This window comes from Drosophila suzukii, chromosome X (assembly GCF_043229965.1).
Source record: "Drosophila suzukii chromosome X, CBGP_Dsuzu_IsoJpt1.0, whole genome shotgun sequence".
Classification (NCBI taxonomy): Eukaryota; Metazoa; Arthropoda; class Insecta; order Diptera; family Drosophilidae; genus Drosophila; species Drosophila suzukii.
The window spans coordinates 7,518,600-7,545,993 of NC_092084.1; the positions used below are offsets into that span (position 1 = coordinate 7,518,600).

The window sequence follows — 27,394 nt, forward strand, 5'->3', positions numbered from 1 at the left end:
TTTTCTAGCTAATCGATTTCAAATAGACTTTTAGTATTTTTTTTGGTTTTTTGTTATTGTAGAAAAGCTTTCTTTAATGGCGTATACACAGACAGACACACGCACACGCATACAGTCATATTAGAATAACATTAATTTCTCTAGTACAATTTGTTTATGGATATACGTACATATAGGTATACATTTGCAATGGAGCTTGTTTATGGGAATGGGTTCAGGGGTCGTGGTTCGTGGGTCGTGTGTAGTTGCCTATACATAAATAATCAGATATGATATGCTTTGGCTGTGGCATACACACATACATACATGTCTGGCCTAGGTCTAGGACTTAATCTAACCAAATGTCGTGTGCATCAGTATATAATATACATATATCAGCATATATCTAGATTTATAGTTACCATAGAAAAAAAAACAAAAAAATTGGAAAACGTAGTAAACAAAAACACGGGGCGGACAATGGATGTGGGTGGACTAACTTAGGGCTAGGTGCTCCGCGTGGTGCTTCTGCCCCGCCTTTTTCTCCTGGAGTCGCTGCAGCGGCGGAATGGCGAACATCACCACGCCACTGATGGCGATCATGAGACCGGCCATCAGGAAGGCCGGCGCATACGAGTCCGTCAGATCGTACATCCAACCTGAAAGAATCAAATGAGCATTGTTATTCCCCGTCCTTGATCCTAAACTCCTTGATCTTGAACCCACCTCCGATGGGCGGACCTATGAAGCTGGCGATGCCCTGGAAGAGCAGCAGCAGGCCGAAGGCATTGGTCAGCTTGTCCAGTCCCAGCAGATCCACCAGGATCACCGAGGTCAGGCCCACATAGGCTCCAATCGTGAAGCCGAAGGCGATGCAGTAAAAGGCCAGGGACTGGTAGTCATGGCACAGCGGCACCATGGCAGTGGCTATTGGAGTGGATAGTCGTGGAAATGGTTTAGACTATGACATATAAGTGGGATATCCCAATCTGAAACTCACAAATTCCGCAGGCGGTGAGGCAGACATTGTAGACCAGCAGCCGGTTGACCCACGGCTTGTCCGATATGTAGCCCAGGATGATGCGGCCCACTGTGTTGGCCACTCCGATCGTGGCTATCAGGTAGCTGGCCTCCGTCTTGCTAATGTTCAGGGTTTCCGCGTAGGCGGCCACATAGAGATAGGGCACGTTGAAGCCGATGCTCGTGCAGAAATTGGACACGGAGAAGATCACGAAGATCACGTCCTTCAGCAGGGAGAAGTTCATCATCTCGGCGAAAGTGTCGCGGGTCTCCTTGGAGCACGTGATGCAGCCGCAGCACTTGGTCTCCTCCTGCAAGGGTGCAAGGGGTTAGCCCAAGTAGTTAAAATGATCTTCAAATATGAGTACTAATCATTATGGAAAGGATTATAAATTCTCGCAAGGCAATAAGGCCAAGTAAGAAGGGCAGTAAGTAATGCCCCTAGGGTGATATAGAAAATCAAAGCTCTAAACCCAAGTAACTCCAAATTCCTTTACCTTTTTAATCAGTATTGGAAGAATTATAAATTATTTTAGGCCTAATTAAAGCAATGTTACATAAAACACGTGACGAAAGCCCCTTAGGGTCACCCCAATGTAAGTTTCGGCATAGGTCAGGTGGTTCAGTATCCACTGTTCTATCACCATGACTTGAAATAAACATGAAAAACCATGGAAATGTATGGTAATGACGGCTCATGTTAATCAAATTGTGTCGTCAATGAATATGCGCGGACGTTCGCTTAAGCGGATCGACCCACAAAGCCAGCTTGCAGTGCATTGTGTGCTCTGGTCCGTGGATAACCAGAGGAAATGGAGGAGTTCTTCGAGGACAGCGAGATATTCGTGACGGGCGGATCGGGAGTGGTGGGCAAGGCGCTGATCGAGAAGCTCCTGCGCTCCTGCAATGTCCGCCGCATCTACGTCCTGCTGCGTCCTCGCAGGCAGCTTTCGGCCCAGGAGAGACTCCTCCGCTTGCGCCAGGCGACGGTCTTCCATGTGCTGGCCGTCGAGAAGCCACAAGAGCTGGATAAAATAGTGGCGGTGCCGGGGGATGTCTCACTCCCCGGACTAGGCATCGATCCATCGATGGTGGAGCGCATGAGGGGCGTTTCCCTGGTCTACCACTGTGCCGCCACGGTGCGTTTCGATGAGCCACTCCGTGTGGCACTCCGCTTGAATGTCGGCGGCACCTTGGAGGCGCTCAAGTTTGCCGAGAACCTGCCCCAATTGCGGGCCTTCGTCCATGTGTCCACCTTCTACAGCAATCCGTATCTGAAGCGGGTGGAGCCCAAGGTGGGTGGGTTGAGTTGGTTGGTCTGGGGACTTACTCCTTGTGACTCTTCTAGTCTGATCCTTGCAGTACTACTCCTCGCCGATGGACTGGCGATTGTGCCTGCGACTAATCGACGAAGTTACAGACGACCGGATGCTCAACGCGCTCACAAGGAAGTAAGTGCGAATCGGGAAATTCTAGATCTATTTCAATCTTTTCTCCATAAGGAATAGCCCCAAAATACAAAGTAACCTAAAATGTGGGAATAATATCCCGAAATTAAGAACTAAACCTACCCAGTATATCTTACGAACACTTTAGAACCTTTGTTTCAAAGATATGTATAGTGAGTGGTCTTTTATGTCCTTAAACCCAATAATTGGGTAATTTTTTGTTGGTGCATTTTGATTTCTCACTGTTATTTTAAATGGATCTCTTATGCTCTATCCTTTGGTTATGCCAGGCTGATTGTGGGCTTCCCCAACACGTATACATTTACCAAGAACCTGGCTGAATCCCTGGTGAATGACTTCCGCCATCGCTTGCCGCTGATAGTTTACCGACCGTCCATAGGTAATCAGGGTTGCCCAAAATGTAACTCATATCCGGGACTTATAACGAATCCTTCTAGTTCTGTTCGCGGTGGACGATCCGTCACCTGGTTTCTCGCCCTCTTTAATGGGTGCCATGGGACTGTTTGCTCTGGTGGGCGCTGGAATCCTGAAGACCGTCTACCTGGGCAAGGACATCCGACTGGACATCACGCCGCAGGACATCGGCATCAAGAGCATGCTGTGCTACACGAAGAGAGGATCCGAGATCTATAAGCGGGGTCCGCCGGAGGAGGTGCCCGTCTACCTATCCTCATCCTGCACCCACGTGCCGCACACCTTCACCGAGATCGCCGAGCAAATGGACACGCTGGACTTGTGGCGGGACGTGGCCTTCGGGAAGAACCTGATGATACCGGGCTGCCACTACACGGACAAGCGGTGGATCTACCAGTTCCTCGTCTTCACCAAGCAGATCCTGCCGGCCATGATCATCGATCTGCTCCTGAGGATCTTCGGGCAAAAGCCGATGCTGATGAGTGCAGTACGGAAAGCCTACCAGACGCTGGAAGTGATGCAGCCCTTTATGTTCAACAACTATGACAGTCCCGGGGTTACGGACATGGAGTCACTGTCCAAGGAGAACGAGGGGTAAGTTGGCTGGAGCCTCATATCCTTAGCATCCTATTAAAACCCTTTGATTCTAGAACCGCTTTCAACTTGGATGCCTTCAACCATCCGGATATCCATGGCCTGGTGATTAAATCCTGCGGGGAAATGCTCCTTAGCATCCGAACGCACTTGCTGCGCGAGGATCCAAAAACACTGGGGCGCTCTAAGATTATCCTAAGAACGTGAGTAGTACTATATCTCAGCCGCGGAAAATTTTAAATTTTTAAATAAAACTAATTTTTAGGAAGGTCATATGCTACCGGCTGTTCCGCCTTTTCCTGCTCTACAAGATTATCTTATGGGTCTGGAGAAGCTATTTGTCGCAGCTCTTCTAGATATCTTTTTTTTTAATACTGTTATGTTTTTAAAATTCTATTTTTTGTAATCCCAGTAGAGTTGAACTTGAAGTCAGCTCCCAAATAACAAACAAAGTTTTGTCCAGTCAGTCTTTATAAAAATAGTTTCTGTTGCTAAATCATGGAAGAAAATAGGGATATCCACTTGAATGAAAATGAAGAGGTGCAAGAAAATGAAGAAATGGATACACCCGAGGCCCATCCGATAAGTAATTTTGTTAAGATCGCCATGAAGCTGATTCTTCGCTTAGTCGGATGGCTATTGTGGCCCAGTGCGTTACATATATTTCTGTTCAAATGCTGGCTATCCGCGGTGGTGATTGTCGTTTTCGCAATGCTTTTCGACGAGTACCAGGAACGTACCATCGGATGTCCCGTCCCAAACGATTCCTGGCAAGACTGGCTGAAGGGACTCGTGGCCGAGCTGCGCTCCCATTTTGTGGAGGACTGTGCCCGCAAGAAGCGGTCGTTATTCCTACCCAGATTCAAGCCCCAGGATTGCAAATGGTGTTTGATCACCCGATTTTTTTAGGGACCTGCCTTAAGACTCCAATACCCCGATCCCACTTCCCACATTTTTTCTATTTTTCCAAAGTTTAAGTTGAGTAAGCTATTTATATTTTATTTCGTTTTTAACTGACTTTAATGGGAACGAGATTAAAGTATTCTGTCTCTATTACGAAAATCTTACAGAATGCTAAACATATGAGCTGAGTGATGGTGAGTCTTATAATTCAGTTTTTTAAATAAAACTAAAATCGATTGCATTATATAATATCACATTGATATATGATATCCATTGGTTATCTTTTCTAACGAATTAATAATTTTGTTTGTACTCCTTAAGGTTTACCTGTTTCTGTGATATATTTTATACAATTCTCGAGGGATAAATACCAACATTTCGATTTACCTACCTAAATTGAAAATTATTGTGTTTTAAAACAACTAATCAAGATATTTTTATCAAAAAAAGCGCTAGGATATATGAGGTACAACTTGGTAAGTCTCATATTTAGGCTTGTAAAACAATCGGGTAATAGTTTTATATTCTGTAAAAATAACCTTGTATTGTTTATCCCCAATAGCTCACCTGACTCTGTGACACATTGTTGCTTTGGCGAAGAGATCCATACCGCTTGATTACGCCGGATCCGGAAATGGAGCGGTTGAGGTCGTTCCTTGAGCTCACATAGTCGGGCAGGTTGTGCAGCGAGCCCTTGACACAAAGAAACACAGTTAGTTGCCGAGTTCTAAAGTCCATAGTCCATGGATATCCCTAGTTATCTGGATATATGCCACACACCTGGTAAAGAGCATCTGGGCGGTACATGGTGCCACTGGCACTCCGCTCGCGATGGGCATCCCTCAGAGGAGTCAGCTGCAGCTGGCTGTGGCACTTGCGGGCGATGTCATCGTTGCTGGTGCTCTTCACCACCGCCTGCGGTGGGGTCACCAATATGGGTCCCTGCCCATTGACGGCGCCATTTGAGTTGTTGTTCTAATCACAAGTTATAGTTATATCAATTAAAGGGGCAAGACTAATTCATTGGTTTTACTTACCAAACTGGGCTTAAGGTTATGGCCTACACTATTGGATCGGCAGAGGGCACCACCAGGTCCGCCACCCGAAACCGGAGTATCTGTGCGCTGGGGCAGCTGTAGGTACTGATCCTTGGGCAGGATCTTAAGGGGCTCCAGTTCCGCCGGGGTGGTGTTCTCATCGATAATGGCCGACTTCTTGCCCAGCTTGGGCGTGCTCGGTGTGTTTGGCGGCGTTTGTGCGGATGGTGGCACCAGTTCCAAGGGACGGAACATCGCCCCAAAGATGATGCAGTTAAGCACGATACCGCCGATGATCAGCATCGCACCTCGCCATCCGTAGTTCCCGATCAGGTACTCTGTGAGCGGGGCAAAGACGAAGGTGCCGAATCCGGAGCCGCAGACCGCGATGCCCGTGGCCAGGGATCGACGGGCCTCGAAGTACTGGGTCACACTCACGATGGCCGGCAGATAGATGAGCCCGAAGCCCAAACCAGTTCCAAAGCCAATCGTGATGATCAACGTGAGGACATTCTGGGCGAACATGCTCACGATGATGCAACTGGAGGCCAAGATGGCACCCGCTATGGTCACCGCTCGACATCCATAGCGATTCACGAACGACGAACTGATGGGTCCTGCAAATATATATATATATTTTAGAAAAGTATCTATATATACGCCAAGGATTCTACTTGCCAGAAGAGAAGGTCACGCCCACCATTATGGAGGCAATCCAGGCCGTGTAACCTTTGCCCTCGTTGAAATATTCCAGGAACTCATTGTAGAAGATGCCAAAGGAGTAGGTCATGCCATCGGCTGCAGAAGAGAAGAGATCAGTTAGTTATATACTCGTATCATGAGCTTTATTGAAGGCCTGAAAGTAGGCTTTGAAATTTCTAGGCCCAAAAACTCCTGCCCAAAGTGGATTTCGTTCGATCAAACTGGTTACCAAGCGCTAGGCTCTTTGACAGGCCATAAATCAGTTTAGTTGGCAATTAATTACGGCTCCCAATTTTATCAGTATCGCTAACTATTTCCGTGGCTGAGCAATTACAGCCAAAACGGCGATAAGATTATCGCCTGGACACTTGGCCACAATTATCATCCAATTGATAGTTGTACCGCTGAAGTGGCGACTGTAGACCACCTCCACTACACTAAACTACACCACACTACACTTCACTTCTCGTAAATCAGCCCCATATCAGACATATCGGGTATCAGGATTGGACCATGCGGTAGATAAGCCCCTCTTCCATTCTTCCCCCGGCTAAACACTCTGATTTGCGGCGATTAGAGTGCTTAAAATATTTACGATCCCCCAAAAATCCACAAAATACTCAAATACTTTTATTCCCTGACCACTTCGGTTGCCGGGTCAGTCCAAGGCTGGTGGGTTTGATTTATGACAGCCGTGAAGGCCTTAAAAGGTGGTGATTACCTGCCTGAGTTACCAAACACCAGTTGGTCAAGTCCTCCCTTTGGGTTCTCACTTCGAATACCATAGAAAATACCGAAAAAACGGACATGAAAATGGGTTTAAATTATGACCCATATTCAAAAGAAGACTTTTAATGCAGATTATACGAGAATTCAACCACAAACTCATAGAGGTATCCCACTTCTAAATCGGGATCCAATAACTCAAGTTATGGAATCTGGAAGTGCAGTTTTGGGGTCCCATTCTGAAACCCATTAGAAATACGGAAAAAAGTAACATGAAAACAGCTAAATTTGTAAACCTCCTTTAAAGGTAATATTTTAATGTAGATCGTTAGAGAATTCAACCACCTACTCAAAGAGGCATCCCACTTCTAAATCGGGATCCAATAGCTCAAGTTATGAGATCTAGAAGTCCAGTTTTGGGCTCCCATTTCGTAAGCCAATAGAAATACGGAAAAATCGGACATTAAAAAGGCTTTAAATTTTGACCCTCGTTTAAAAGAAAAATGTTGGTGTAGAATATAAGAGAATTCAACCACAAACTTATGGAGGTATCCAACTTCTATATCGGGATCCAATTACCCAAGTAATGAAGTTTTGGGTTCCCATTCTTTGATGGTAATGACCTGTGTTCTGTTGGATACCCCGAGGGGAAGGTGCAAGGAGTAATTGACTTTCACTTACTGACTATGTGTATCATGAAGGAGCCGAAGACCACCACCCAGCCCCATCCGCCGTCCGGTGGAGTCGGCTGTCGCTCGAGATCCATTTCGCAGGTCTGCTCATGTTGCTGCTGGGATTTTCTGCGGGCCGGCGGTCCGTGAACCATTTTGTTGGTATCGCCCTGGGCTTATTGCTCCGGTTACCAAATGAACTTTGACCGGGTCTCCACTGTTCCTCTCTCCTCTGCTGGATGTTGCACCTGCTGATGGGATGTTCCTTTTAAAGCCAACGGCTCATATTGCGCCAACTGAAACGTAAAAATAGGTACATGTACATAAGTCAAAATAGTGAATTAAATGCCCCGCCCAGCTTGAAAATATTAAAAACACGTGATGAAGAGGATGTTGTTAGGAGATTGTTGTTGCTGTTGCTAGAGTGTCTGCCGTCATTATCAGCCGAGCTCAACCAAAATACATAGAACCTGCTAAAAAAAAAAGCAACCAAAACATATTGCTTTTAATGTTAATCAGTTGGAAACGTGCAATTGCCGGGGATAAGTAACATGTAGTTCAAACAAGTAAGCCAAATAATAGACTTTGTGGAAATATTATTATTTTAGAAATCTGTTGGATTTATAAAAATAACACATTTCATTTCATCATGATGATGATTTAGTTGTACAACTTGTTTGGCTAAAAAAGTTAAATTTAGAATTGAAATAAAACGAAGCAAACCAAATCGAAGCGGTTATCAGGCTCTCGGTGACCTCTTAACCCCTCCCACCCAGTCCGCCCCTTCCTCGTTGGCATAATCCCTATCTTCACCGTTATTTGGCAGATTCCGATTCCACTTACATTTCCATTGTCCGTCGATCTTATAAGCAAGAAGCGGAGAGAGCAGAAAGGTGAAGTATCATCATATATGTATAGTACATATGATGGTACTTGGTATGTGGATGTGGCTTATCAGGCGGGGCTCAGAAAAACACCCGACTATAGACTATGGAAGATCGATGCTGAGCTGTTTGCCATTCGGACCCCCAGCGATCAGCACGGAAATTCTTTCGTTTATGCGGACCAAAAATCGCGAAAAGGGAGTTTTCTATAGTATTTCTTAATAATCTCTTAGGTATCTCAAGTATTCCTAAATCTATACCATTATTTCGGTAAATATATATACTTTTCTGATAGAGAATTAGCGGGACTTAGTCACTTTCAGGCACTTCAGACAACTCTAATTGATAATCAAAGTGTGAATTACTTTCATTTATTGTGCCGTGCCGTGTTGTTTGGTTCCCGTCTCTTCAGCTGCAGCCCACAAATAGATACGTACTATCGAATATAGAATATATGCATATAACCTATATGCATTGCACATGTATCTCCAGAAGTGATGCCTGCTCAATCATCGTTGTTATTGCTGCGTTTTTGTCAAGTGAAAACAAAGCGCAAAAGTTGCAACAATGCCGCAAGATAATTGTGACGTGATAAAGCAGATGTGTAGGGTAGGGGGGATGGACATTTCCCCCCGGACTGAACAAAAACAAATGCTATTTCACTTTTCCAAAGCCATATCAGCAAGTACTTGATATGCACACACATTACAATGAAAGCCAGGCATGAACAAAAGCTAAAACTCAACCTAAAATTGATTAGAGGCGAACAATCGAAGCATGGTCGTCGGGATGGGGCGTTACTATATGTTACTATATATTACTATATATGGTTCGCTCTAAATCAACAGGAAACGCATCCCCAGCATCTTAAGCTTGTGTATATGAAATGATTCATCCGTCGGCGTCGCTCTTTTGTGCAATCACAGACAATTAAAACAAAACAAATCAAATCAACGCAAAATGAGAGCCATTTTATAGAGCTTGTATCTCCAGAATAGAACCTCTAGAAATTCGGCATTATTACAGAGTTCAGCAAAAAATGACCATGACATTCAGGCTTTTTTCTCGAAGACGTTTTTTTCTAATTGCCGACAAAGAGATTGCGCATACGCAACGTTGGCGGCATTGAGCAAAGGAGATTTTGTTGTGTCCACACGGAATATACCTATATTATTATACATATGTCCGCCCACTTGACCCCAACTCATCTGCTTATTATAAGTTATTTTCATCTAAAAGTGAAATATTTGTTTTGCGTATGTTTAAAACTCCTAAAACTTTGTTATGAGCTGGTTGCCAACTGGACCGTAATCGGGTTATTACTGCTCGGTTCTACCATAAGTGCCCCTCGAACCCCCTCCATTTGTTTATCTTGCACTTTCGCCTGGCAACGACACCAATAACCCTCCTCAAAAGCGATAGCACTCGGACTGGATGCACTCAGTCACCCGGCCATCGGATGGGGGGCACTACGAGGAGACTTTGCCCTTGACCCACACCCATACCCATCACCGAGTGATAGCCCCAAAAATGTGACAAAATGTGCGCAGTAAGCAAAATGCAATATCAGCAGCAGAAAAATCAACCAAAAAAGAAGGAGCAACACGAATGTTCGATTACGTGAGTGCACCGAAAAGAATTTTTTTTATTTCCCCACAGAAATGATCATATTTCTAACACAAATTGTTTATATTTTTAACAACCCCTTTATATTTTTTAGACATTTACTTAAAGTTGGAACATTTAATATTTTACTTTCAAGGTAATCACATTTTTTTTTTGTGTGTGCGGCAGTATTTTGCGTGGTTTTCTGTTATTGTTCTTGTTTCTCGGCAGATTGCAGCGTTTTGGTGACTAGCAAGTGTCGTTGAACCACGAATAGCAAAATAAACAAATGCGACTTGCCAAAAAAAGGAGGCTATACCAAAGGTGATAAAGAGCACTTGCATGTGACATGCAAATTAGTCAATCCCCCCCCTCTATATAGGTGTACTGCATATACCACCCATTTCCAGTTCTTAACTCTTTAATTATGACAATTATGAGGACGACTTAATTGTATTCCCAGCAGGCTTTGTCTTTTCAGATTTATGGCTCGGTTATCCTTGCCCGGTTTAAACTGCATCTCAGCTGGAAAAGCTGTTGTGCATCGGTCATTCGCACTTTGTTTATTATGAAATTAATTCACTTTGCTTGGCACTAAATGAATTTCAGCTTTTGCGGTCACGGATTTTTAATTGCTTTGGCCTTGGACTTACATACTTTGTGTTCACTTCCCAGTCGGAATCCCAGCCGGAGTTCCCCCCGGCCACCCCACTCGACCTCCCATCAATCAGAGGCACCTGACCAGGCTGTTGAACCTGGTCAGGGAAAGATACTGACCCACTAACCGGATTCTACGGGCTTCGTATAGATTAAATTAGATGGGTATTCCAGGGGGAGTGCGAGCAAGGAAAGGCTTTCTAATTGGGTTGCCAAGGAGGTAGGAATTCTTTTCATTCTTCTTTTCGATTTATTTATTTATTATCAAACACTATTTTATTGAACTTTCCAAGAGTTTAAATAATTACCTACATATGAATATTACTCCATAACTAAAGAACGACCTCGATACCCATTCCTATCCCCATATATATAGTTCATACTACACGTACACCTCTGTTTAATATTCCCACTTCCCTCGGATCCCGATCAATCTTTCTCAACGATCTTGTCAACATGGGTTTGGACCTTCGGATTTAGTCAATATCAATATGGAGAGCTATCAATATCGATCATGGCCACCTGTTAAGCGATCGAGGGGCAGGGTAACGAATGCTCATTCTGTTTTTTCCTCTCCCACGTTCTATGTCTACAGGCACAACAAATATAAAAAAATAAACCGAAAATAAAGAAGAAAATACGTTTAAAAATAGTTTCGACGAGAAATGCATTCTCGATATTTGGATGGTCTTTCGAACTGGTTTTACTCCAGGCCGATTTGACTTCGCTGCCTGGGGAATCGTAAACAGAGAGATGATCCAATCGGGAATAACAATTATGACATTTAGCATTATGGCACATAATTGGACAGTTAAGCCGTAAATCGCCTTATCCTTATCTGATCGAGCCGACTTACCTTTCGTGTTGTAGGCTATGTACGCCTTCTGTGAAGTAATTAATTAGTTGCACTTTTTCGCTTTATTTCTGTTAATGTTTCATTTACTTTATTGCCAGAGTGTGCGAAATTTTTACGACTTTGTTGACAATTTGTGTTCTTCACGTTACAGTTGCAATTGTCCAATCGTTGAGATTATGGATTGCACGGGGCGTTGAGTGTTCAATAAAACTGAATGAAATTGATTCCGATTGATCGTATCGCGCTCTAGTTATGGCAGTTAACGTAAGAGGTCCTTGACAACTGGCCACACTTGATTGGTCCTTGCTTCTTTTGGCGATTTGGTCACTCTTAACGGTTGGTTAATGACGGTTTAAACACGGACTTCGGCTTGTCACTGAACTTATTGATGTTCTTTTACTTGTTTCTGAATTCCGTGAGCGTGATATTACTTTTGGCGAGACGCAACCGATGTCGCTGTTAGCAGGCGACCAAATAAAATTAAATGCGGACTGTGTAAGAGCAAAACGTCGAGCAGACCGAGCAGAAGAAGGAACGGAACGGCGGCAAAGAAAAAGCAAACACTGAAAGCACTCTCTCTCTCTTCTCCGCTCTTTCTCTCTCTGCGCCCGGCTCTTCTTGGAACGGTACCCTTATCAGTGGTCAGCCATATGGAGGGTATTACTATATAGAGAGCTCTGGGAGAGAGCAACCAAGTGATCGGACTCAATCCGCTTTGAATTATAGAACCTTATCAGTTTATAATTTTTCTACAGGTTTTTTTTCTTCAAATTGTTGTCCACAGACAAATAACACGGGTTTTTCGGGTGGTTCAGGGAGGCGGGTGGACCCAAGGGGTGTCTCAAATGCTTACGCTTTTATGGGCTTAGTGTTAAATATTAATTAACAAATTTGCTCGAGTTGAACTGTGCGTAAAACGAAATCACAACGGCCATAAAAAGAAAATACAATCATAACAAATTGTATACAACAGACTATTTGGACCTTGCAGGGGACTACAATACTCTATAAGAAAAAGTTGTTTAACCTGGTTGCTCATCTTTAGTTGGACATTATTTTGAAAAGTATTATTGTATTAGGTTGATTAACATGTTAGCTTAAAATATGAACTGTATTTTTTAAATGACTATACTTTATCTGCGACCAAGTCCAAGAATAGAGCATTTTAGAGGGTGTTTCAAATTGTATCCGTAGGCGAAGTTATAGCATAGTGGGGCTACCTTACCTGTTTCATGTAATAAAATGTTAGCTTAAAAATTGTATTATTCATATATTTCAGTTTAGGTCATTTAATTTATAAAACACTTTAAACTTCTACTTAACTTATTACTATGAAATTCTTTTTTTCGATCCTGTACATTGCAGTTTATTGCAGACGAGGTGATAAAACCAACGAAATCGCCTTCTAACTTCCACTTCACTAAAAAGTAGTGAAAAACTAAGGTCGATAAGACATGTTCTTTACAATCCACAGCGAACGGTAAATACTCTATATAAAGTAAATGGAGCGTAATATTTAACTTTCCCTCTGCTCACGGGCTTTCCTGGCCCATGAAGCACTGTGCATGAGGAGTCACACATAGAGAATTCAGTTACCATTGATCAACATTGGAAATCCGACATGACCGCGCTTCGCACTGATCGCATAATTTACTGAGCAAATAGTGCCTCTTAAAGCTATAAATATACACAAGACCCCAAGACTAGACCGAAGGCAATCGGTCACAGGTTGGCCATTGGTTGACCACCCAAGATGAATTGGACGCCCAACCCGTGATCCTATATGTACGCCCCATTACCTCCTGCCCTCTTAAAACCCCTTTCCCCTCGGCCATTTATGATTGTCGTAAGGCGACAATATTGATAACCGATTATACCAGGCGATTGATAACGCCCTCGCCGCGAACTGGACTATTCTATTTCTATATACAGGAACGGGAGCGGAGCTGGGATTGGGAATCAATTCCGCATAGTGCGTCCAAGGGTGGCCATGCCACGCCCCATTTCCAGCTGATAAGATAGTGGAGTCCGGGTTAGATGAAATGGAGCGCCACTGCAGGCTCAACTTGCTGCAAGGAGCGAAATGGGGCCCGAACAGGAATCGTTTTAGGCATCTGTTTACCCAGGTGCCATGTGTCAGATTTGACAACACCCAATTGTCAAGTGTCAGACCTTACAGACTTCCTAGTCAGACAAGCAATTCATATATTTCGTACCATACGGAGCTCGTAAGTTGGTTTTTTCCTTAACCCTTTCTTAAGGTTCCAGAAACTTATATTATCCTGTCCATCAGACTTTTCTGAATATATTTCTTAGTAATGGAGCTCTCTGAACTGGAAACTCTATACAACTTGCGCAGGTCCGTTTTTGGGATGCGCCAAGAATCTTTCGAGAGGATCGGTCCTACCGATCCTCTCCGGCTCTTCAAGTTTATATTATCCTTGGATCTGCCCATGTTGAAGGACGAGACACCGCCCCCGAGTTTCTATTACGATTTGGTGGAGGCAAAGGGCATTGAACTGGGCCGAAGTGTTTACAGCGGAAAGCTTCTAGTAACCCTCGGTAGTCAGACAGTACAGCCAGAAGATACGAAGCAGGAACTCCCGAATCCGATACCGTTGACAGCTGAGGACTTGCAGCCGTCAACATCTCGGGGCATTAAGCCATTATCATCTGGTGCAATTGAAGATAAAGGACCATCTGCAGATCTAAAATCAGAACAATCTAATTCTGCAGAACCATGCCTTTCTGATGATACAATGTCATCTTATTCCGGAGACACCATACTACCATCGCCCAGAGATGGAAAGCGCCCAATGTTGGTGGAAATGGGAACTGGTCCCGACAAGGCACACCTGCCCAAGTTGGCGGAAACCGGAACTTGTACCGATGAGGCTAATCTGCCCGAGTTAGTGGAAACGGCATCTGGTTCCGATACAGTTGCGACAGAGGATTTAACACCGCCAGATGATGATCAATATCCACCGAACCATCTATCGATGGGCTACTTCATTAAGACGGCCGTCCTGACGATATCCGTGCTGCACACCCTATATGTACTCTCGAAGATCGCCTTCGGGCCTTCCATTGCCTATGGCTGGAAAACCTGGATTGCGCCGCCGCCCATCGAGGAGAAACCCCTATCCTTTCCCGCCAGCATTTGGAAACTTATGCTCGACAAACTGGCGGATCTGCGTAGTCTGTTCACCTAACTCCGCTCCTGGGATCGCAAACATTGATAGTTTCGATCCGAGCGGTCTATTTATACACCCATCCAGCTATTTTTACGCCTCGTCGAGACTCAGCTATGGTTCCAGTTGCAGTTACAGTTCCATTCGATTCCTTCTGTCTATTGTTGTTGTTCCCGTTCTTGGCGACGCTGGAGATTACGAGGTACCCGAAGTTCCCGAATATTCGGAATGCTGTTGTTGTGTACCCAAGAATAAGCGATAAGCCTCGAAACCTACACGAATCTCGGTCAATAGCTCACCGATCAGATCAGATCTATAGCCAAATAAATACCAAGCTGAGTCCCCGATTTTAAGTCTCGCTCTTTCTTTTCTTCTCTATGTGGAATGTGTAAAATATTCCATGGCGCTAGTTATGCGTTATCCCCCGATCCCTGGACAATGATCCCAGAGTGCCAGCCCCGTCTTATCGGTGTCAAACACCTATTGTGCTTATTGTGCTTTCATAGGTGCATTCACTTGCCCTTTCCCAATCCCGATCCGAAACGGAACTCGATCCCAACTGGCGTCATTGCTTACTGCGCACCGATGGAACGTTGCCGCAACTATCTGAGCATACATGGAGATCACTGATGACAAATATGAGGGTATTATGTATACCAGTCTGTTTCAGTGGGTCTAAAAGGCAAATCTGTTCAAAAGTCTACTGCATCCAAAAACAGATATAAGCTGATCAGATTTTTTACCATTTTTGGAACCAATTTGGAACTTAAAAAGTTTGTTTATAAGTCCTCTAATTTTCCATAGGTATTTCCAAGGGTTTCAATTTAAAATTTGACTATTTTATCCAACAGAATTAGCAATATAAATTTAAGCAACCCAAGCGAAAGCCTTTTAAATTCCATAACTGCCGGCTTCTTTAATCATTGCGATTTTCATATCTGTTCTGAGGGCCCTTTATCGGCGTTTTGTGGCCAGGCCACTTGCCTAGCACCAACTATTGATTTAATTGCAGCTGACGGCCAAGGAAACTTCTGGGCTGGAATCTTCGCTGCACGTCAACGTCAGACAGGCGAAAAGCCGGAAAATTGAGCTGCCAGGGAAAGCGCAGAGCAGGGCCAATGGCATAATGTGCATGCAAATTAGCTGACAAAACAAGATTGACATTCGGCAATCAGCGGCGAATTGTCTGCATCGACCATTTGGTTATTTCACTTTTTTTTTTTATCCACTTCTCACGAAACATGCCGCATTGCCATTTTCCCTGCCGCAGGCCAAAAGCCAACTATAAGAACTGGTTAAAGGCAAGGCAAGTGCCAAGACCAAAGGCCGCGAAAAATCTGAAAAATCGGAGATGGGGCCCAAATGGGGCCGAAAGGGGCAAGGACGACGACCCAAAGCACAGGGTTTTCTACTATATATATGTATGTGGTATGGATATGTAGTATCTGGGCAGGTCGTTTGCTCTGCCACCGCCTTCTATTTAACATGCACTCGTCAGAAGCGCTGGGCCGCATTAATATTGCAGCGCTGGGCAGGACGAAAGTCGATCCAAGGGGCGGGACTTTCCGCAGCCACCTGTTGATTGCCCCTTCTGCATCGCGCAATCGCCTCTGGTGTCCTGGTATCCCATACCATGGGATATGCACAGGCACACACTGGCAAAAGGACCTCCGCTCGCAGGGGGTCAAGCCGATAGCAGTGCTCACTTTGCTAGGATCCATCACCAGGGCACGTGAGAAGTATTTAAACAATTTGACCTAATGTCCCTTCCCCAAAAGTGGGATATGTTTTCAAGAAAATCATTAGTACAGGAACCTGCAGGAAAACTATTTGCTTGGAATCTCTGTTGAAATCATCTCTTTAAACAGAATCCACCTGACTTTCGTATTCAAAATATATTGTTGCATACTTTGTAACACCTTTATAGGCGGTTTCAAGGCTCTAATAATTTCGGTATTTTTTTGAGCACACTTTGTATTAACTTAAAGTGAATGAAAATTATAAGCAGTCTAATGTTGAACGGCCCGAAATATATATATATAAATCCTTGAAGTGCTAGTATTGCGACCGCAACAGTAGCTTTCCCGTGTGAGTTGTCGCTAATTATGCACGGACTAATGAAAGACATGCGCTCTCGAGCGAAAACAACTCAGTTTACACTCAAAACATCGGTTTGGACATGGGAGTCCAGGTATGCGAGACTGTACCTGCACGTTTATATCTTAAATATAATGTATGCTGAGAACGATCAAAGGACTTTGAAAACTGTCCAATTGGCACAAGTTTCGCACAGCATCCGTCAAAGTTTCATAAGCTATCTTCCTAGCAGTTGTCACTGTACTTTCGCTTTTACTGGCTCTTCCCCCCCTTCCTTCCGGGACTACCTTTCACTACTTTTTCCGCCTGGATGCGATGCACGTGCCGCGAGTGTGTGTGTGACAGGTGGTTATATCAATGCACCCGAGTTCGCCCCCCGGCGTCACGTTCTCACTCGGCTACAATGCGTTATGCACATGCAGTGATGGCAAGGGCGGCCCTTTTTTACTAGTTGCGACACTTGGCACGGGGATTATGGAAGAAGGATACCCAAAAAAGACTACATTTTATGGAAAACCTCTAGGGTCCAGGAGTACCATGCGCTATAGTAATTTTGTGCTTCGCTTCGGTGTTTAAATGTACACGGAAAAAAGTACTTCAAATGTACATATATCCAAATAAAAGGTAACAAAGGCTAAAGGTTAAAGGATTCTTCATGAAACGGGGCTTTCCCATTTAAACGATAAGTAAAGCCTATTATTAGATTTCTCTGTTTTCTGGTCGGGTGGGGGATTTGATTTTTAGGATAAGATAATTATAATATTATTTGCCTACTCTATCCAACTCCAGAACTAAATCTACTTTTCTAAGTTTAACTGACCAAAAGCAATCCAATCCATTATTCTATATATTGCCTTCTATATAGTAGAATTTACGGAGATATTCTAAGGGGTATATATTACGTCCGGATAAGGAATAAACTGCACTTGGCCACTTACCCTTGCACTTTCCGATGAACCGGCACGTGGCACGTGATGCGACTGGTCGATCCTTGGGTCACGGACACCGATACGGATTGGGATACGAGAATGGACACTTGAACCACAAAAGGCGGTAGCCGGAGCGGTCGAAAATCGAACTTGGTCGCGTGATTAATTGGCAATCGCTTGGCCGTGGACTCCAGCGACCCGTATCCGTAATTGGCCAAATGGTCGGCCATCCGCTGTCCGTTAACCGTTTGCCGGACTGTCGAAACGAACCGAATCTAATCGAATCGAATCGCACCGAACCGGACGGGACGGGATTGAAGTCACCGTTTTGGCCAGGCCAGCCTGCCTGCCGCCTCAAAACATTCTGGCCGCGTGAGCTTTAATTGTGACTTGATTTTGAAATGAAATGCAGCGCCGATTCTTGTGAGCTTTTTAGCTTTTCCACGGAGCTTTTTGTGCAGGTAACCCCCACCACCACCCACTTCCACACCAACCCATTCTCCATTTTCCGGAACCCTACTCACGTTAATCACGTACCGCCTAAAACTCGGATAGCATGTGCTTTGGACTTCCTTCTCACAGCCGTACATTGTCATATCCATGGATGTCCTCATTCCACGACCACTTGTTGTCGATGGTCATAAGGTCATAAGTCATAAGTCATAAGCCACTTGTTGCATGGCGCAGATCTCCCGGCTCTTAAGCTCCTTGTAAGGTTGCCCAATTAGGGCTGCTCTTCTGTTATTCAGGATGCAGCTGGACTGCACCATCTGTAATCCGAACGCATTTTCCCCTAATTAAAAGGGCAAAAGGCAGCGGCAATTAAAATTGCTGCTGCCCAGAACTTGGATAACAAAAGTTTTGCAAATGCAACCAATTATTTAATCCTCTCGGCACTGTTTTCATGTGGATTTTCTATTAAATTATTACATAATTAAATTTAATAGGGGCGAATGCTAGAACTCGTTCACCTAAATCCATCGAAATAAATGAAATGCACATGTAAGAAGAGCAGAAAAAATAGAAATGCATTCATACGTAAGTAAATGGAGCATGCAATAGGTTATTATGATTGTACAAAATGTGATGATAAATGGAATGCGAATAGGGGGCCTTCACTTGCAGCTGCGTTATGTTTGCATAATGGAATTGTAGATTCCACGTTTTCGGAATTCCGTGATGCCTCAATTCCTGGATTATGGATCTGCCTTCCTAGATTCCCCCCCTTGCTCCATCCTCCTCCTCCTCCTCGTGGGTATCAATCGTATCGTTCGTGTCCGCATTCAGATCCACCCAGTTGTCGTCGCTGATTTCGTCAATGGTATCCGTATCATCCACAACGGCCGCAACGCTTACATCATCTGTGGATCCGGATCCTGTGGTGGTGCCCGTGGTGGTGGTGGCCGTTACGGCGGACGAGGGCCTCAGTATCTCCTCCTGTGTGGCCGGAGTCGGGGTCGTCGAGGTGGTATACGATGCGGAGGAGGGTGTCTCCGATCTGTAGCCTAGTCCCAGGCCCGTAATGTACGATCCAGAACCTGAACCCGATCCGGACCCTGATCCAGATCCTGATGCAGTTTCCGTGGCCGTGCCCGTATTGGAACTGCAACTGGCTGTTGTCCCCGAAGTGGAGGCATCATCTCCGGTTATGGCATCCTGGGATAACCTGGGTCGCGATGCCCCCTTGAACTTGTTCTTCTGTCGGGCTATTTCGTATTCCTTGAGATCGGACAATTTCAGCGTTATTTTCTGTAGATCGCGTTTTAGCATCTTTAGAACTAATTTTAAAGCGTGGATCAGGAAACAGTTATGCGAAGAGAGTTATGTGTGACAAAGTTGAGATCTCAAGTGGTCACACTTTGTGGAGAAAAGAACAGTGACTATCGTATACCAGTCACATTGGTAAATTGAGGGCTTTTATTTTTGAAGAACGATTATTTTTAATGATTTACTCCAATATACAGCAACCATAATGCTCATTATTAAAAAAATCTTAATTCATTTATTTTAGCCTGAAATCAATTTAAAAACCTTCACAGGAATCCCAAAAATAATATTAGACTCCCGAAGTAAGTGTAAATAAAAAACAAAATTGAGAATTGTGTTCATAATACGATTCTATATTTGCTCAATACATACAAAATACGTACAATATACATTGTACATTCATATATTACATTTATTTTTCACATTAATAGGCTAATATATATTTTATTAAAAAAAATATTATCAAATTAGTCTTGTACTAAGTTCTGACAGGTTATATTTTGTGTCTCCAAGCTCCTAAAATTCAAAGACATTTTATACGCTATTTGCAGGACATTTATTATGTTGTCAATGATTCACGAAAACAAATATATATATATGTATGATAGTGCAGTGATGAGCGTGAAGCGATTTAGAAAAAAAAAAGTATGTATTATGATCATGGATAGATGGTGTTCCTAGTAGAAGCCGTAGTGCCCATGGTGATACGGATAGTAGCCATGGTGTCCGCCGTAGTAGGGCGCCGCATGAACGTATCCGTAGCCCCCGTAATAGGGACTTCCCAGCTCGTAGCCGCCGTAGTGACCATGTCCGTAGCCACCGTATCCGCCGTAGCCGCCATATCCGTGACCGAATCCGTAGATGCCTCTCTTCTCCGTCTTCTTCTCATCGACTGCGGATGGCTCCGGCTCCAGGGCCTCAGGGGCGGGCTCCGAAACTGCTGCCCAGGTGCCAACCAAACAAATGGCCAGGATGATGAACACACACTGCACAGAGAAAAAAAGTTTGGATTTTAGTTTCGTTTTTATACTAGTTTGTTACTCTATAAATATAAAACCTTTATATTATTGTCATACTTTTAAGGGTACTACTTTATTATCTTTCTGGAATTTTGGAAAACACTTGTTATACAATATCTTTGGACAAGGACCTCTTAAAAATTGAAAAGAATATACAATTCGCTAACAACAATTTCAGTTGTCCTTTTTTTATGCAACTGGATAAAAAATACTTCTGCAGGTTTAGCTCCAAGGCAAGAATTTAAAAAAAAAACACTTTTTATTAAGTTATATAAACTGTCACTTGAAAAAAATACAACTCCATCACTCAATGTTTTTCTCGGTCGGGAATAATCCTTTGTGTTGCTGCTGCTTACCAAGAACTTCATGTTGCTGCTGCAGATGTTGCTGGACTGTTGGATGCGAGTTGACTGGATGGGTTGGACGCCAGGCGAGGTTTGTTGATGGCTGCCAGTTGCCCGGCGCTTTTATAGTCACCCGGCTTGGCTTACTGTTGCTGCTACAGTTTGCAATTATGCAAACTGACAACAACAGCAGAAGCAGCAGCAGCAGCAGCTATTGTTGCAGCTGAATTGAATGCATGACGGGTTGAGGACTTGAAATCGAATATTGTTTATGCTGCGAGAGCCAAAAGGTCATCCATCCGCTCATCCGGCGGACCCGCGAGTAGTAGAATGGAGTGGGCGTGGATACTAACGATATCGGTTATAATTGCAATAGTAGTCGAAATTCTCAGATCCCAGGCTTATTGGGCAATCGTAATAAGACGGCAATAGCAATGCGATCCACATGCAAAACGAGACCCTTGGATGCAAATGCGTTCCACATTCACCAAGTTGTATGTATCGTATAACGCTTTCACTGGCTGATCGGATGGTTTACAGAGTCAAAAAGGGGAGCATTACCATTGCTCAAGTTTGTCCAGAAGCTGGGCCACATATCAAAGTGCCACAAACCCCGTGGGAATTGATCATGCATGCGACAGGCATTATATATATATTATGAGCAATTGCACGTTTGACAGCCTTTTGGCATTTTTAATTAAGGCGCCAGCCCAGCTGGGATCTCTGCCAGATCATATTCAATGCAAGCTCTTATCGAAAGAATATCCAAAGTGCACGATTTTCGAAGGGACCTCTGGGTGAAGGGGTATATTAGGCCAAAGATTGTTGCCAAGTCAATTGAGCCATTAATTTTAATGGGTGTAAACAAGGTTTATTGAAGAACAATTTTACTCTTCCAAACGTAAATATCTCTTTAGATAAATAAAGGTTATCGCGGAAAATAACATTCTTACGTACTCAAAAGAAAGATTGATGTATGATGTGTTTCAAAAATGAAAAAAAATGTGTCGAAAGTTCTTTAAAATGAATTGTAGATCAATAACATCAAATATTAATATAATCTAAAAAATAAAATCTTAAGTACGGATCTGGCAGCTAGTACTATAGGTCCTCTTATTTTTGTAAACTTAATAAAAATAAAATATTTAATAACAAACAGGAGGACTTGAATTAATATTGGATGTTATATGCTCCCATAATTTTTTTAAGTAACAGTCACAGTACTGCTGGAAACTAGCTCAATCTTAAATTACTGGATATCCAGCCGTAGAGTCACCTTCTTCCATCGATCATTTCCGTCTGCCGGGGGCTACGGTACCAGTACCGTACCGCCACATTGAAGGACGACCTTGACCGCAGTGGCAATTGCAAATTGCAATTGCAGTTTGTGATTCTCCGAGTTCCCAAGTCATGAATGAAGCAACGCCGGCGGCAACATTGTTGAATGAAGCATGGAAAACAGCCGAACGCAAGCGCATTTTCATTTTCCCAATCGACGACGTCTCGTCATCTCTTGCCAAAAGTGGGTGGCACCGCCATTGTCTTCTCCTCCCCGCGATTGTTTTGGTATCATATCATTTAATATTAATGCCCTGCGCATTGGAGGTGAATGCACGCGAGACAAGACGAGACGCGTTGGGCAAGCGGAAGCCATCCGGGGGGGTCTGTTCTGGGATCTGAGATCTGCGATCTGGTCACGATGCGGAGATGACAACACTTTTGATTGCCAGCTAAATTATAATTCTTGGCTAATTCTAGTCTGCGGATGGGGCCGATGTCGATGTCTATTGATTGATTCCCCATTGTGACCGGTTTGATTTACGGCACAGACGGCTAATGGCGCATTGTTGGGCTGCTTCCAGGTTCCAGGGTCAGATCTTGTATCTCGAAAGCCCGCCGGGGCTACGGTTTGCCATCCACTTTGGCCAGCTGTCCGTGGTTACACAACAACAACCGGCGTTGGCCATTCGATTTCAGCTGAAAATGCTTACATTTCCTTACAATTTATTGCGCTTAACAGACATTTAACAATTAAAGGGGCACAGAAGGGTGGGTCCTAGTACTTCAGCTCCTTGGCCTTGTCGTGGGCCCCCTCGTCCAAGAGCTTCAGTTCCGCCTGCTGCTTCTCCGGCCGGATGACCGTGTAGTAGTGGTAATAACGCATCCCCAGGATGTAGGTTCCGTAGAGGGTGACCCCGATGCAGGCGTATACGGCGCCGCGGTGCAGCTTGTCCAGCAGCGAGTTGGCATTGATGGGCTTCTTCTGCATGGCGTCCAATCCAAATCCAAGTTCCAAATCCGTAAAAGTTTCCGTTTGGCTGTTTTCCTCAGCTGTTCTGTCAGTGATGTCGATAATAAAAAAAGTACCGATAATAGAGAGCAAGTATTGTAGCTATAGTCAAAACTAGCTAAATTACAAACTAAACGACTTGTTATTTAAGCTGGTTGGAGATCTAAGTCAATTTTGTTCTACAATTCAATCAGTATACATTTATAAAAGGTTTGTGTTTTTACATTTACATTGCTAACAAAATTGGAATAACTAAAGAGTTACCCGCCAATCACTATCACTATAGCAAAAACAGCTTAAGCTAGAAAAAGTCCAACGCTTTAACCGACTAATTTCTCCGGACACCTCCGTCGATAGACCACTCGATAGCTTTCACTCGCACGTGTTTACAAACCTGTGTTTTCCATTCCTGAAACGCCATTGTGAAATATCTGGATTGAAGAGATATCTGGAGGATTAATGGATCACGAATACGCTGGCGTTAGCCCGCTGGGCGCCGGGGAGGGAAAGGGCACCGCCTCAAACGCGGTGGTCCTGTGCTGCGAGTGCGGAGTGGCCATCCAGCCAAATCCGGCCAACATGTGCGTCACCTGCCTGCGCAACCATGTCGACATCACGGAGAATATCCCAAAGCAGGCGGTGCTCCACTTCTGTCGCAACTGCGAGCGCTATCTGCAGCCGCCCAACGAATGGGTTCAGGCCTCTTTGGAGTCCCGCGAACTTCTGGCCGTTTGCCTCAAGAAGTTGAAGGGCTTGAAGGAGGTGAAGCTTGTTGATGCTGGCTTCATCTGGACGGAGCAGCACTCCAAGCGCATAAAGGTCAAGCTGACCGTGCACGGCGAGATCACCGGAGGAACGGTGCTGCAGCAAGTCTTCGTGGTGGAGTTCACCGTCCAGAATCAGATGTGCAACGACTGCCATCGCACCGAGGCCAAGGACTTCTGGCGCTGCCTGGTACAGGTCCGGCAGCGGGCGGAGAACAAGAAGACCTTCTACTACCTAGAGCAGCTGATCCTCAAGCATAAGGCCCATGAGAACACTTTAGGCATAAAGCCGGAGCACGGCGGTCTGGATTTCTTCTACGCCAGTGATAACCATGCCCGGCGCATGGTGGACTTTCTGCTGACCATGGTGCCCGGCAAGGTGACCACCTCGAAGCGTCTCATCTCGCACGACATCCACAGTAACAACTACAACTACAAGTACAATTGGTCAGTGGAAATAGCACCGGTTTCAAAAGACAGTGCCGTTTGCCTGTCCAAGAAGCTGCGCCACCAGCTGGGTAATCTCTCGCCATTGGTCCTGGTTAACCGAGTCTCCAGCAGCATTCATTTGATTGATCCCCTGACGGCACAGATCGCAGAACTCACCTCGCAGGTGTACTTCAGGTGGGAGTCCTCCATGCTAGGTTACGTTTTAAGTGGCTAATAGATTTTATCATTTCAGAGCTCCATTTGAGGCCGTCTGCAATCCCAAGCAGCTGGTTGAGTACGTAGTCATGGACATTGATGTGATCATGGAAAAGGATCGCAAGACCTATCCCGGCCAAGGGCAGGTCTCTTTTAAGCACGCCCTCTGCGACATTTGGGTGGTGCGTGCCTCGGAACTGGGCATTAACGATAATCCCATTCACACACGTTCCCACTTGGGTCACTTGCTCAAAGTGGGTGACTCTGTGATGGGCTACAACACGGGCGAGGCCAACATAAACGATCAGGAGTTCGACAAACTATCGCCGGACCTTATTCCAGATGTGATCCTTGTGCGCAAACACTACGACCGCCAGACTAGGCTTAGCCAGCGTGTGTGGAAGATCAAGCATCTGGCGGCGGAGGCCACCGACGAGCGCAGCAAGTACGACTACCATGAGTTCCTCGACGACCTCGAGGAGAACGAAGATATCCGCGGACAGGTCAACATCTATCGCGACACCAACAAGACGATACCCATTGAGGTGCAGGCCGCTAGCGGAGATGTACCCCAGATCACGCTGGAAGAGATGCTGGAGGACATGACGCTCGAGTGTGCCGACGACGAAATGGGCGAGGAAGAAGGTGCCGAGCCGGAGTTGTAGTTCTTTTTATTTATCATAACGCTTTTTTTTACCCATGTATGCCCTGTACATATTCGCTTAATCCACATAAACAACTAGGAAACTAGAGGAAACTTAAAGTGTGGAATTCTTTCTTGAAAACTAATTCACCCTTATGTTACCAAGGTGGCAAAGTAAATTATAATTGGAATACTGATTTCTTCAGTATTTCCTTTGGTTCTACAAGTGACCTACTAAATAATAAACTGTCGAACACTTCTCATGAATTTCGACGTTATCATCCTAAATGATACATTTTCTTCTCCTTTTTGGTGTAAGCTTAACGATGGTAACATATCGGTTTCACTAAAATTCTAGCTAAGTCTTTTCTAAGCTGCTCGTTCGGTTTTGGTCCCGCTTTAGGAGAGTCCCAGCTGCGGTTTCTCCTTGAAGAAGTACACCTCGTCGCAATCGCAGCCATGGTCCGCCTCCCATTCGAGCAGAGCTCGCTTCACGATGGGTAGGATGTGCTTTCTGGTGGCCTGGACATTGTGTTGGCGCAGAAAGTAGCCGCCCATGAAGCGGGTGTCCACCTCATGAGGTCGCAGCTCCAGCTTGGGATCCTTGGACTCCATTAGTGCATGCCGCACATGTTCCACAAAATGGCTCTGGCCGGAGAGAGAGATCAAGGCCAGGTCACGCTGTACTTGTCCATCGGTGGGTGAGACATACATTCCCAGGATAACCAGTAGGTTACTCTCTACGCCGAATTCATGTACGGCTTTCTCGGCGCCTTTTTTCTCCACGAAATCCCTGACAAGGATGGGCATTCCAGCTAGGGGAACCACCTGGCGATCGGTTTGTATGATCTTCATATCCTTGCGCAGTACCTCGGTGAGAGTAAGCTTACTAATATCCGCCCTTGCAGCCACTAGTTCATCGAAAAGGCTGCTTCTTTGATCGTCATGGAGGTTCAGCTCGCTCTCCAGCTGCTCGACCATGGCCACATCTTTTGGCCCAAAGCGCTTGGCCGCCAGGGCAAAGTTGATGGTGTCCAGCACGATGGTGGCGTGCAGCATCTGTGCCACGCCAGCGGATCGGGGCTGCTTCTCGCCCAAATAGCGCTGGGCCACCAGAGTGGCGCAGGATCCCACTGCCTCATCAATGTCCAATTCACAACCGGCTGGCAGCTGCTTAAAGCACGGACTACTGTCCTCCAAGGGCCTGTGATCCAAAATCTCAGTCACATTCGGCGCCAGCGGGCTGACATGGTGATCCACAAGGATAACGCTCACATCCTGGGCAACTTCCTTGGGAATATCGTCACGGAAGAGCAATACGGGCTCGGCAATCCCGCACTTGACAAACAAGTGGCCCACCTCAGTTTTCAAAGGGTAATCCCGGCGAGGAATGTTCAGAATGGGCACATAGTCGTGCTCACGATGGCGCTGGGCGTAGACAAAGGCCAAGGTGACGGCTGATACGGCCGAGTCCAGGTCGCACGACTCGTTTCCCATCACCAGATGCAGTTTCCGGCCGGAATCGACGGGAGCCGCTGCCCAGGCAGCAGGTGACACCTCCGCCAGATGCTGCAGAAGATGAGAAGCCCTATTAGTGCTCGGTCGTCCCCAATTGAAGACCTTTGTGGGATACTCACCCGTCCTAAGGTGCTGCGGGCTTGGGCCAGGAATCGTAGGAAACACATTTCTCGAGGAAAACTCTGAAAAGCTGGGAAAATAAACGGTCCGGTTCCATATAATTCAACAGTTGCGCGTATCGATTCGAGGTGACATTTATCGATTGGCGAGCGCAAAAGGCTGAAAATAGCTTTAAAAGCCAGATGATCATTTATTGTTCGTATAAACTTATATTCGTGCCCCTTGTGACGCAGGAAAGGAATATAATCTCTTGTTGTTCACTTTGTAAGCTTAATCACATTGGTTTTATTCCACATTCTTGATTGTTATCAGCTGCATCCATTTCTATGCCTTATCAGCAGTGTTTTAAATCGGCAGAGGTTATGCTTCGATCAAGTCAAATATATGTGGTACAAGCCTGCGTTATTTTACGAATTTTCCTATTACTTTTATAAATTCTTGACTAAAATTAATCTAGCGTATAATACAATTTTAAAATCTACCCAGTTTGGCGGCAATAAGCCAAAACTTCCCATCACTACGCCAGCTGATTGTTATCGATAACAGCAGC

At 44.9% G+C, this 27,394-nt stretch overlaps 8 protein-coding genes across 10 annotated transcripts; 3 read left to right on the forward strand and 5 right to left on the reverse strand.

The window, feature by feature from the left end:
* Positions 1-28: 28 nt before the first annotated feature.
* On the reverse strand, positions 29-12,008 carry Mct1 (Monocarboxylate transporter 1). Of its 2 annotated transcripts, XM_017083837.4 has the most exons (10): positions 11,605-12,008; positions 11,518-11,545; positions 7,526-7,811; positions 6,095-6,214; positions 5,417-6,033; positions 5,160-5,354; positions 4,947-5,072; positions 980-1,310; positions 706-906; positions 29-638 (listed from the first exon to the last, which is right to left on the reverse strand). In XM_017083837.4, exons 3-10 carry the CDS (start codon positions 7,668-7,670, stop codon positions 475-477), a joined length of 1,899 nt encoding a protein of 632 aa, XP_016939326.1. In that variant the 5' UTR covers positions 7,671-7,811; positions 11,518-11,545; positions 11,605-12,008; the 3' UTR covers positions 29-474. The 2 variants fall into 2 exon arrangements, with proteins under 2 accessions (XP_016939326.1, XP_016939325.1); XM_017083836.4 differs by having other exon boundaries at positions 11,518-12,008.
* Positions 1,758-3,942, forward strand: FarO (Fatty acyl-CoA reductase in oenocytes). The gene is made up of 6 exons (XM_017083839.4): positions 1,758-2,294; positions 2,362-2,450; positions 2,738-2,847; positions 2,906-3,476; positions 3,533-3,679; positions 3,742-3,942. The coding sequence occupies exons 1-6, from the start codon at positions 1,812-1,814 to the stop codon at positions 3,830-3,832; spliced, it is 1,491 nt and encodes a 496-aa protein (XP_016939328.2). The 5' UTR covers positions 1,758-1,811; the 3' UTR covers positions 3,833-3,942.
* An 811-nt stretch (positions 12,009-12,819) lies between the features above and the next one.
* Positions 12,820-15,061, forward strand: LOC136117322 (uncharacterized). Of its 2 annotated transcripts, XM_065867932.2 has the most exons (3): positions 12,820-12,997; positions 13,450-13,745; positions 13,811-15,061. In XM_065867932.2, the coding sequence occupies exon 3, from the start codon at positions 13,836-13,838 to the stop codon at positions 14,727-14,729; it is 894 nt and encodes a 297-aa protein (XP_065724004.2). In that variant the 5' UTR covers positions 12,820-12,997; positions 13,450-13,745; positions 13,811-13,835; the 3' UTR covers positions 14,730-15,061. The 2 variants fall into 2 exon arrangements, with proteins under 2 accessions (XP_065724004.2, XP_070853957.1); XM_070997856.1 differs by having other exon boundaries at positions 12,820-13,745.
* A 3,676-nt stretch (positions 15,062-18,737) lies between these two features.
* LOC108016687 (uncharacterized) lies at positions 18,738-19,564 on the reverse strand. Its single transcript, XM_017083410.4, has one exon. It carries the CDS (start codon positions 19,502-19,504, stop codon positions 18,947-18,949), a length of 558 nt encoding a protein of 185 aa, XP_016938899.2. The 5' UTR covers positions 19,505-19,564; the 3' UTR covers positions 18,738-18,946.
* A 269-nt stretch (positions 19,565-19,833) lies between these two features.
* LOC108016707 (keratin-associated protein 19-3) lies at positions 19,834-21,033 on the reverse strand. The gene is made up of 2 exons (XM_036820853.3): positions 20,877-21,033; positions 19,834-20,487 (listed from the first exon to the last, which is right to left on the reverse strand). The coding sequence occupies exons 1-2, from the start codon at positions 20,886-20,888 to the stop codon at positions 20,179-20,181; spliced, it is 321 nt and encodes a 106-aa protein (XP_036676748.1). The 5' UTR covers positions 20,889-21,033; the 3' UTR covers positions 19,834-20,178.
* Positions 21,034-22,830: 1,797 nt separating this feature from the next.
* Positions 22,831-23,220, reverse strand: LOC108016683 (uncharacterized). The gene has a single exon (XM_017083404.4). The coding sequence runs from the start codon at positions 23,131-23,133 to the stop codon at positions 22,921-22,923; it is 213 nt and encodes a 70-aa protein (XP_016938893.2). The 5' UTR covers positions 23,134-23,220; the 3' UTR covers positions 22,831-22,920.
* A 298-nt stretch (positions 23,221-23,518) lies between these two features.
* Positions 23,519-25,494, forward strand: Nmd3 (60S ribosomal export protein NMD3). Its single transcript, XM_017083643.4, has 2 exons — positions 23,519-24,542; positions 24,601-25,494. Exons 1-2 carry the CDS (start codon positions 23,614-23,616, stop codon positions 25,226-25,228), a joined length of 1,557 nt encoding a protein of 518 aa, XP_016939132.2. The 5' UTR covers positions 23,519-23,613; the 3' UTR covers positions 25,229-25,494.
* On the reverse strand, positions 25,218-27,005 carry pn (exopolyphosphatase prune). Its single transcript, XM_017083646.4, has 2 exons — positions 26,844-27,005; positions 25,218-26,775 (listed from the first exon to the last, which is right to left on the reverse strand). Exons 1-2 carry the CDS (start codon positions 26,889-26,891, stop codon positions 25,606-25,608), a joined length of 1,218 nt encoding a protein of 405 aa, XP_016939135.2. The 5' UTR covers positions 26,892-27,005; the 3' UTR covers positions 25,218-25,605.
* Positions 27,006-27,394: the final 389 nt, after the last annotated feature.